Genomic DNA, 10,445 nt, shown 5'->3' with positions numbered 1-10,445 from the left:
TGGGGCCCACATTCTTTCATAGGGGCAACATCGTTTTTTCACTAAGGTATTTAACGGCGATTGGATGAAAAATCTAACAGAGTGTCATATAAGTAACCAAAGTTATACCCAATATCAAATAGGGAATGGAAACAAGGACAAAAAAGGAACGATTAACTTTTCTAGTGTCAATAGGGAATTGTCTCGTTTTGGAATGGCTCGTACTTTTTGAACTTATATGGGCCTTTTTTTTTCTATCTTTAGCGATGGGGGAATGTGCGCTAGTAGGGCTTAAATAGTTACAGGACCAATTTCACTTGGGCTTAAATCAGAATTAGGGCCCAAGTGAAAATTAGGATAATCGGGGCTTGCCACGTCGGACTCTGTTCCACACCCTTCGCTCGCTCCTTCTTCCCACCGCTTTGCTCTGTTTTGCCTTTGCTTTTGCTTGCTTCGCTTGCTCGCTTCCTGGCTTTTATTGTCACGCGCACCTCCCCAACCCAAAACCCTAGCCGCCGCCGCCGCTGCTTGCTGAGGACATGTCTCCACTGCTCGCGGACGCAAAAGTTGTGTGATACGCGTGGTACAAACCTTCTTCAGCACGTGCTGCTCTCTCCGCCGAGCCGGCATGGAGGAGAGGCCATAGATCGCCGGGGCTCGCCTCCGCCGCCGCCGGACGCGGCGGCGGAGAAGGATGAGGGCTCCCAGGGTCTGCAGCTCCCGGAGGACATCCGCTGGGAGCGGCTCGACAAGGCGCGCTTCTTCGTCCTGGGCGCCGGGCTCTTCTCCGCCGTCTCGGCCGCGCTCTACCCCGCCGTCGTCCTCAAGACGCGCCTCCAGGTCGCCCCAGTGGCGTCAGCGGGTGCGGCAGCGCTCCCTCCCTCCGCCATCGCCGCGGCCGCCGCCATTATGCGCCGGGAGGGGCCCCCTCGCCTTCTACCGCGGCTTCGCCACCTCCCTCGCCGGCACCGTCCCGGCGCGCGCGCTCTACATGGGCGCGCTCGAGGCCACGCGCTCCGCCGTCGGTCCGGTCGCGCTCAACCTCGGCGCACCAGAGCCCGCTGCGTCGGCGGCTGCCGGCGCCGCCGCGGGCCTTGCCGCCGCGGTTGCCGCGCAGGTCGTGTGGACACCCGTCGACGTGATCAGCCAGCGCCTCATGGTTCAGGGCAACCCCTGCCCCGCCTCCCGCTACCGTGGCGGCGTCGACGCCTTCCGCAAGATTGTTGGTTCCGACGGCCTGCGCGGCCTGTACCGTGGCTTCGGCATGTCCATCCTAACATACGCCCCCTCCAATGCCGTGTGGTGGGCAACTTACTCACTGTCACAAAAGATAATTTGGAGTGGGATTGGCTGCTACTTGTGTGAGTATGGTGTTGGTGTTCAAGAAATTGATCTTGGCGATGGGGATTCTTCACTGCAGCCAGGTTGCAAGACCATTATGGTAGTGCAGGGAGTGAGTGCTGCAATGGCTGGCGGCGCGTCAGCGCTTGTGACCATGCCACTGGACACCATCAAGACCAGGATGCAGGTCATGGATGGGGAAGGTGAACCAATTACCGTGGGGAGGACGGTGCGGAGGCTCATCAAGGAAGGTGGGTGGGCTGCTTGTTACAGGGGGCTTGGCCCGAGGTGGGCATCTATGTCATTGTCCGCCACCACCATGATCACCACCTATGAGTTCCTCAAGCGGCTCTCAGACAAGGGCCAAGAGAGCGGCCTTGCATGACGTTCGATGACAAGTATAGACAGCAGTAATCAGGTGCTTTTGCTTTGTTTCTTTAGTTCATTTCCAACACTCGATATGTTATGTGTTGAAAATAACGGTGATCAAACGTTTGTACATATCTTCGTTTGTTCCTCTAATCAAGTTTCCAAATCAATGCAATTCACTTTGCTTATACATTATTGCCCCCTTGTTATGTTATTCTAGTTGCATTTCCTGGTATTGTTCAGCAAATTGGGGGTATGTCTGGATCTGATTCGTGCTTACTCGAAGCTTTGTTTGTGCTGAACCTTTAATGTCTTTAATACAGTTGTTGGCAATTGCTTTTAGACCGCTGTGGTCTGGCCACTAACAATATTGTCCATGTTCCATCTTAATAGGGCAATTTCGTGTTTATTTAATGTCATTGTGAAGATGGCACCAGGTAGTGAACAAGTAACAGATGTGATTATATGCATGGCATCAAAATTTGTATTTCTGATTCTAGTAATCTAGTACAATGGTATATGCTTTGGCTGTTTATATTGACATGCTTCAAACCAGACATCGCAAACAGATCCATTTTCCATTGGCTGCCACCAAACACCAGAAGGGCTTCATGTCAATTCTTTTGTTCTGTTCTGTTCTGTTCTGTTCTGATTCTGATCATCAACCAGAAGAACTGAATATGCATGGGCATAAAGTCTTGTGTACACTAGCCTGCGGATACTTTTGCAGCTTGCAAGAATGCAAGTGATATCTATATGTTATACAAGTGTCCTACGGATATGAGTGTTCAACTAGAGTTATCCGAAAACCGTCCAGAAACACTCTTTTTGTCATTTTTTTATTCAGCCTTATTTTTTAGTTTGCTATTGGCGAAGGTGGGTAAATTAGCTGGCAGGCTTAAGAGTATTTTCTTCAAATAAGCAAAGATTGTTGATGATGTTTCAACTAACTCCACTATGCAAATGGCTTTATTTGGATCGAAAATTACTTGCAACTCTGTCACACCAATAATTGTCTAAACTATTGTCTGTGATAATGACTCGCTTTTTATCCGTTGTTTATGCTATCATTTTCTCAAGGCTGGATCGGTTGAAGTTTGGTAGTCTTCTGTCCCACTGTTCTGCTTCTGTTGCTAAGAGTGGCAGTATTGTTTTCTAGTCTTCTACTGCCACTTTGTGTTTCGGACAAGACACCAAGATAAGTACTCTACTTTCAATTCAAATCTTTGTCGCAGACTTCTGAACTTTATTATAATTTATATTGCAACCGACTCAACTTCATGCCGCTGCATGAGTTTGAGAGAGAAATGGATGCATTACCTAGCTGCTGCTAAATGTCATGAAATTTCAGGGAACAGAAAATTACATGTTATATATCAACAGTACCGACAGAAACTATGCTGAACCTTTGTGCTCATCTTTCAAACGTCAGTGGTTTCCATCATGCCATCATCCGATGAAGAAATAATTTACTCTAATTTGGTTCCCAAATTGCCTTACTGAACATGGAAAGAGTTCCAAAAAAAAAATAGAGGCACATCGAATTTGAAATGGATGGAAATCCATACCGAGTAATGCTCAAAACTAGTGATTCTTGGCAAATGAGTAATGACAGTGACTGCAGTGGACAAGAAATTATGCCAAGCGCATAGCTATTTCACTTTACCTGTCTTAGCACTTGGTGAGGATTACCCGACCCAAGTCCCAAAGTGAATTCGCTTGGTTAGATTGATTAGGACAGGAAATGCCAGTACTTAACATGTAAGCCGCTTAATGGTATGTCATAGTCATTTGGCCATGTTGGATGGCGAAAGCTCACTACCACAAGTCAGGGTAAGCTTGGCTCTTGCACAAGCAGCAAGACTTGCACCCGTCCTACTTGCTCCAAAAGTGCCCCTCCCTTTCCTCTCTTTATGGATCAAATTGGACGCTTATTGACATGTCCTTGGATTTGGTGCAGTTTTTCTCTGACCCATACATGGGGAGGTCGACTGTCTGTACCATAAACGACTACAGGATGATTTCTCGCTAGTGCTTTAATCTGGACTGTTGATTGCGCGATGCAACGGCCAGCAGCTTTCCTTCTCCCGAAGAGTTGCTGTTCTAGATCGCTTCCTGTGCACAAAGAGCTTTCAAAGGAGGCTTAAAATAAAGACACAATATGATGGAGAGGGCAACAACTTCCAACTTCCTTCAGCATTTTTCAAACCACCGAATACCAACTAGCCTTCACTAGCGTCACAGTCAAGCCGTCACTAAAGTGGTTTGGAGTTGGGGCAGGCACATTACAATTTATTTACATACGATTTTCAAGCCACTCAGTACCAACTTGTGTCTCATGATTGTGCTGTCTGGAAGACGATGGCAATAGCAAAATGGCGCGCACAAGCAAGCCAACAATAACGCCATCTCTATCTAGTCCAGATGGAACGTACTCTCTCCGCTCCAAATTGTAAGTTGTTTTGACTTTTCTATAATACACTATACCTATATGCATAATAATGTATATGAGCCTAAAAAAGTTAAAACGACCTACAATTTGAAACGGGGGAGCAGCATGTTAGGACTATAAATGTATAATTGAAGATCAATGAAGTACACATGATAATGGAAAGACACCTTTGGTAGCCGGAAAGTGAAGGCCTACATTATTTTTTTTGTACTAGGCTAAAACATCCTTTTGACCTGAATGAGTCTCTCAATCATCCTGCCCAAACTTAAGACCAAACCATAAAAATTGAACGAAAATGCAAAAACTGCCAGAAACGGGACCCTAGGTTAGTACAAACATGAAACGAAGCTCGAAATACATGGAGAAGTGTTAGTGCCAGATGTACAAGCATGGACCATCGTCCGCTCAACTGAAGCAGCAGTTTTCTGCGCTGTTCTGATGGTGATGGGGCTCCTCAGAGGTACTGTTCGTGTATCCTCGCTCGGTTCTCTTCCCACCAGAGCCTGGCGTGCATCTCGCTGAACTTCTCCCGGCTGCAACAAAAGGATCATGTAAGTGATCATGTATCTGGTGCAGAGAGAATAGTAGTAGAATTGTATTTCAGTGAAGGCTTAGGTCTGCCTTCTGATCCCAGCATAGTTAGTACATCCTTGACAGGTTGCTTACTAGAAGTTACTCTGGTTCCAGGTTTAGGGAGAATGGGAGAGCAGTGAAGCAGCACAGAACACAAACCTGAACCGAACGCGGCGAAGTTCCCTGATGCCACCAGGCAAAGCCCGGATGGTGATATATACACCAGGCTCATCTTCCTCAACCCACTCCCTCTCCTGGTCGCTTGCATTGCTGATGGAAACCGAGAGCTCACCAGACCTGTCAACCTCTTCAGGAGACGAGCTTGTCCTCATTGATGCATCCATAGATGAGGTTTCGGTCTTGGCTCCACTGATACTTGACAACTTTGGTGTTGATGCCAACCCCATTGAATCACAGAATTGGTGTCCATGATGGTGGTGGTGGCCATTACAGTACCGGTTCAAGTGATGCTCAAGAGAATCCGAAGAAGAGTATCCCATGGCTCCACCACTTGACATTGGTCTGTGCAAGGTGTGGGGCAGGCGCTCCTTGTCCAGTGGCGGGGTTACCGGGCTGTCTTCCTTGGAGCTCTATAGAAAGAAACTCATGGAACAATGTATCAGCTATAACACGAAACATATATGTAGTTATTGAGATAGATAGAAAGGACAAACTGAGTAGCGTCCTCACCTCATCTTCAGATTTTGGAGTTGTGGGGAGAGGGACAGTTTGATTAAACCTCTGGACATTGTAAAGCTCCATAACTTTGTCATAATTTTCAGCCCACCACCTTTGTGCTTGCCATTTGTTGAACATCTCACGGCTATCATACACACATGCAAAAAGAAAAAAAATACGGTTACATACATCTCCAAAGAACTTCTACGGAAACAGATAAGCAAGCACACTCATCCATTTCTCAAACTGATGCTCTCCTATGCATCAGTTTTCATACCTCGAAGATCTTGATGCATACCTCAAAAAACAGTTGTAAGTTGCAGATCTATATTTGACTCAAATGGACATACCAAGAGAAAGTACTACAGTTCTTTGAATCAACTTCTCCTATGAATGTTAAATAAAGACTTGATGGAGAGCTAAATACAGTTCCCAGATCATTTAGAATGGAAGCTTAGATGGCTAAAATCTCCCCATAAGTTGGCGGACAATCTGTGAAGCATTAACTCATAGTAATGTATATCTATCACACTAAAGGTGCAATAGGGCTATAGGAGATAATGCAACTGCTAATTACCATGGTTCCCGTGCCTTAGATTTGCAACAGAACCCTGCAATCAACTGGGAATAGGTAGCTTTTGTAGAGTGTCCCATGACAACCTTAGCTGTCAAATCAACGTTAAGAAACATAGCCAGTGATCCACAGACTTCCACATCTGATGTCCCTCCTCCCCTCAGATCTAGAACCAATATACTAAAAACAAGACACCTGCACTCATCTTAAGATCCAGCTTGTATTCAATTTTGAAAATGGTATTATATCACTAAAATCCTAGTGGGGACCAATGAGCATAGCTGGCCATGAGGAACTCCTCCCAAGAATCTTGTTAAAAAAGTGCTACTACAGTCGTAAAAAAATCGTACAAAACAACCATTGTAAACTCAATCTGAACACTACAAATTTACAGTGAGCACATTCTTACATGCAGACTTTCTTTTATAGTGTCCAAACTAAGTTTGCAATAGTTCTTTCCAAGATCTTCTAACAATGGTAGCACCATTGCTTGGAATAGGATGTCTGTCCACATATTAGGGAAAACATTACCAAACAGCATCCAGGTTGGATGGCTCGCCTAGTCGCCTAGTAATCTGCTGTGGAGGGACCCAAACCACATATCAATAAGACAACAAACCAACAAGCTCTCTGTAACAAAAGGCCAACGGAAAGAGAGGGTAGCAGCACTTGTCTGTTCTACCACTCCCTTCCCATTTAGCTTCTTGATTAACCATACAGAAGAAATGTTGGCTGTGGGCCTCTTGTGCCTCCATTGCTTGATAGTGTTACTAACTCTTCCTAGACTGGAAGCAGAAACTCCAGCACAACAAATGTACATAATATGAACAGGCTAGAGCATCACAAATGCACAAGCTGGACTTGCCCCCACAGTGTACTAGAAACAGTAGTAAATTCAAAACTCTTGTCCACGGGGTGGGGCAGCTGATGTGATCCTTTAACCTCTTCAATGCGGGCTTCAACTTCTAAATCTACTGACCCTAGAACATGCTCGCCGACATGTATGGACTTGGGCCTGGCTTGCAGCACGTGAGGAGTTAAATGGAGCTCTGTCATAGAGTTGACAATGAGTAATGTGATTGTCTTTAACAATGCACCAGGTTGTCTCTCATGCATACTTACCAAATAGTAAGATTCTGATAAAGGATTTACTATGTGGCAAATGTGCAACGGCAAAATCAGTGTAAGAAGCCACACGCCGCACACAGATTAGCATGGCTGCATGGGTGCTTATGGGGTAAACTAATGAGGTTCCCTAGGAGTGAGGGGTATAGTATATGTGCCTTATTATTTTAAGGAGTCGAACCTGTTCCTTGCTATTCCAAGGGCATGGCTTGCTTTACATCTATCCTCGAATCCAATCTGGATTCCACTCGGCTAAGGAGGGTATAATATTGTCTGGCAAGAAGTTTTACATTTCCACCCCTTGTCTATAGGTTCGATTGGAATTCGATTAATCGAAAGCTTTGGAGCCACGCCAAACTAGAAAAAACAGAAGAAATAGGATACTAAATGGTGTAGTGGAAGTCAACCATTTTAATTGAAACTAAAACATGAGCGATCATCTAGAAAATTTCAGATTGGAGGCTAACCAAGAAGACCCAATATTTAGCAAACGTATTGTGCAATTCTCAAGGAACTGTAGTGATTCTACCATGCCTAACCAGCAAATGAAGGAAATTATTACTGTCTGAATTTTGATTCGCACCATCCATTACAGGTCAACTTCTCAGTTCGCACCTTTAAGGAACAGGTGAACAGCTAATTCAGAAGAAGCTCGCAAAACTGACGGTTCGTCTCATCTATATGGGAATGTTTTACCAAATTTACCACAGCAATAGCTCTATTCACAAGTAAGTGACACCAAATCTGAATCAAGTTTGATCAAGTAATCGACTTGCAAGCTAGGAATAGAAATGAAGATTCAATCCAAGTAGGCGAAGGAGCGCACCTGAATCGAATGCGTTTGAGATCGTTGCCACCTTGCGCCAGTGAGACGAAGGTGATGAGCACGCCAGGCTCCACCTGCGCCACCCACTCCTTCGCGTCGTCTTCCTTGCCGCCGCCTTCTGACGCCATCTCGTCGTCCTCCTCCTCGTCGCCGGCGGGGAAATCCGTGCGCACGCTCATGGACGGCGTGGCGTCCCCGCTTGACAGGGCGGCGCCTCCGGCGCGCAATCGCGGAGTCGAGGCCGCCGAGCTCCCGGCGCGGCGGTACGCGTAGTGGAAGCGGTCGGAGGCCGAGCCGGCGTCGGAGCCCCCGAAGCCGCTGCCGCCGCGGTGGTGGTACGGGTGGTGGCGACGCGAGGCCGCCGCCGAGGAGCCAGAGCAGGGCTTGCAGTGCCGGTACGCGCCCGACGCCTTCAGCGCCATGTCCTTGATCTGAGCCCAAGAGAAGTTCCGGTCAGTTCACACGCCCGAATCCCATCCGATCTGACTCTGCAGCCTCGAGACGAGGCACGAAATACCGAAAGCTTCAAACTTCGATAGAAATTTGCAACGAGTGGCAAATCCCAAGAACCTGAAGGCCTCAATTCGATACATGTTCCAAGTTCATCAACAAGGTAGTCGTACATTTGAAGGGGGCTAACTTCAGACCAACGCCAGAAAACGAGAAAACGAAATCGAGATTCGAAGACGTCCACTCCCAACAACAAAACAGTTGTGCCGAGAAGGCCGAGAACCCACCTGGGCGGTGAGCGCCTTGATGGCATGGCGCGTGCTGGGCGTGGCCGCGCCGCCGCCGATGGCGCCGCCGTCAACGACATCCTCGTCCTCCGGCGGCTCGTGGAGCGGCGGTCCGCCGGCGGCGAACTGCTGCTTGGAGCAGGCGATGCACGTGAGCATCGCTCCCCTCGGGCGCGTCGTCGGTGCCGGTGCGCGCCTACGCCTACGCGCCGCCGAGGTCGGTCAGCTCACGGACGCGCGGCGACAGTGACAGCAGCAGACTGAGCCCGGGCCGAGGGCGGTGGTGCGCTTTATACACGGTGTCGGCGCGTGTCACCACGGTGGGCAGGCCTCGCGCGCACTGCGCACACGAGGACGAGGCCGCCTGTCTCTCCTCACCTCTGCCTCTGATCTCGAGCTCGGGCTAACGGCATTAATGGCGTGCTAGGATCTGGCGTTAATGGCAGGAGGCGCGAGGGGCGAGTGCGGGTTTATTTATTGGCGGCGCCAGCGGCTGCTGGAGGAGGGCCTGCTGCGCCTTAAATGATCGATGCAAAGTTCACTGACACCCCCTCTGCCGCTGGGCCCCGCGCCGCAGCCCGTGTGGGCTGCGCCCGCCTGCCAGCCGGAGCGGAAGGCCCTTTTTTCACTCGTGCAGCGTGCAGGTGCTCCCGCGGTCCTGCCGCTGCCACCGCCGTGGGTGGGGTTGCTCGAGAAAAAGTGAAGGGGAAAGTTCAAATCCGGCCTGATTGGGCTGTTCGAGTGACCGGCGTCAACCGTCAAGTCAAGCAAGATTCAAGGACTCGCTGCCACGAACCATTTGAGCGCTGTGCTGAGGCAGTACTGTTCATTTGACAAAAAAATTTGTCTAGTACGTTGAAAAACTTGTGTCAAACTGTTGAACTGTCACCTTGTTGCAAGAAGTCATGTCGTCCGAGGTCCGAGGACAAGACCCTGCCGTCGATCGGGTCTCGTCGGACCGGACACCTGGAGTCCCTAGGGACTCCAGGGCGAGGCGGCGGCGCTGTCCCTGGCCTTTTTTGTCATGTTCCCCCGCATGGCGCGCCCACCGACTGTACTCGACCACCGTGGCCGCGGAACGCGCCGCCACCGCTTGCCGCCGCATCGAACCGGACGAGTGACGACGTCGCTATTCGCCAGCCCACTGCCCAGTGCCCACTCCGCGCACTCGTCGATCCATCATGAATTCATGGTCCACGACATCGGCGCATCGCTACGCCACCCATGTACAGTAGAGCAGACCAGCACGCGCCGGCTGCACCACTCGAGAAGGAAGCCGAAATCGAAACCAATGATCCGCGTAGCGCAGCCAAGCCAGCCGGCGCGCGCACCATCTGCGGTCCCGGGGCCAGGCCTAGCCCTGCTGCCGTTTCTTTCTCGTCGGGAAAAACACGGCGTGGAGTGGGAACCATACACCACCCGCCCGTGCATGAGAGCGTTTCCAATGGTACGAGCTAGCACTAATTCTAACCTGATGAATTTAAAAAGGAGAGAGTATGCAACAGCTAGTTTTAAATATTGTATAGTGAGGGAAGGTGCATTGGGAAATGAGCAAGCTTATATCTTCACTCCTAGCTAGTCTCTTGTCTTTTGCACTATTCAATGAATAAAAATATTAGTTCTATTAGTTTAGAGCTAGATCGTTGGAGATGCTCTGAGTGGGGTGGTCGACGGCACATGCGCGAGCGAGAGGCCGGCGCGGTGGGCGCGCGGGTGGCCAGTGGTGTTGTGGCATCCTCGATCGAGCCGAGCCGGAACCGGAGCCGGCGCGGGGTGGTGGGGCTCGTGTTG

General features: G+C 49.4%; 2 protein-coding genes across 2 annotated transcripts; one reads left to right on the top strand and one right to left on the bottom strand.

Moving 5' to 3' along the window:
- The first annotated feature begins 404 nt into the window (after positions 1–404).
- Positions 405–1,884, top strand: LOC101759827 (mitochondrial substrate carrier family protein J-like). The gene is given in 2 exon segments (XM_022824449.1): positions 405–900; positions 902–1,884. Coding segments are annotated over 2 exon segments (816 nt in total). The 5' UTR covers positions 405–888; the 3' UTR covers positions 1,706–1,884.
- Positions 1,885–4,249: 2,365 nt separating this feature from the next.
- Positions 4,250–9,153, bottom strand: LOC101769951 (protein Brevis radix-like 1). The gene is made up of 5 exons (XM_004956895.3): positions 8,655–9,153; positions 7,918–8,348; positions 5,405–5,537; positions 4,874–5,304; positions 4,250–4,674 (listed from the first exon to the last, which is right to left on the bottom strand). The coding sequence occupies exons 1-5, from the start codon at positions 8,811–8,813 to the stop codon at positions 4,596–4,598; spliced, it is 1,233 nt and encodes a 410-aa protein (XP_004956952.1). The 5' UTR covers positions 8,814–9,153; the 3' UTR covers positions 4,250–4,595.
- Between the last annotated feature and the right edge of the window lie 1,292 nt (positions 9,154–10,445).

This window comes from Setaria italica, chromosome II, assembly GCF_000263155.2.
Source record: "Setaria italica strain Yugu1 chromosome II, Setaria_italica_v2.0, whole genome shotgun sequence".
Taxonomy (NCBI): domain Eukaryota; kingdom Viridiplantae; phylum Streptophyta; class Magnoliopsida; order Poales; family Poaceae; genus Setaria; species Setaria italica.
This window is presented reverse-complemented; position numbering and strand designations above follow the sequence as displayed.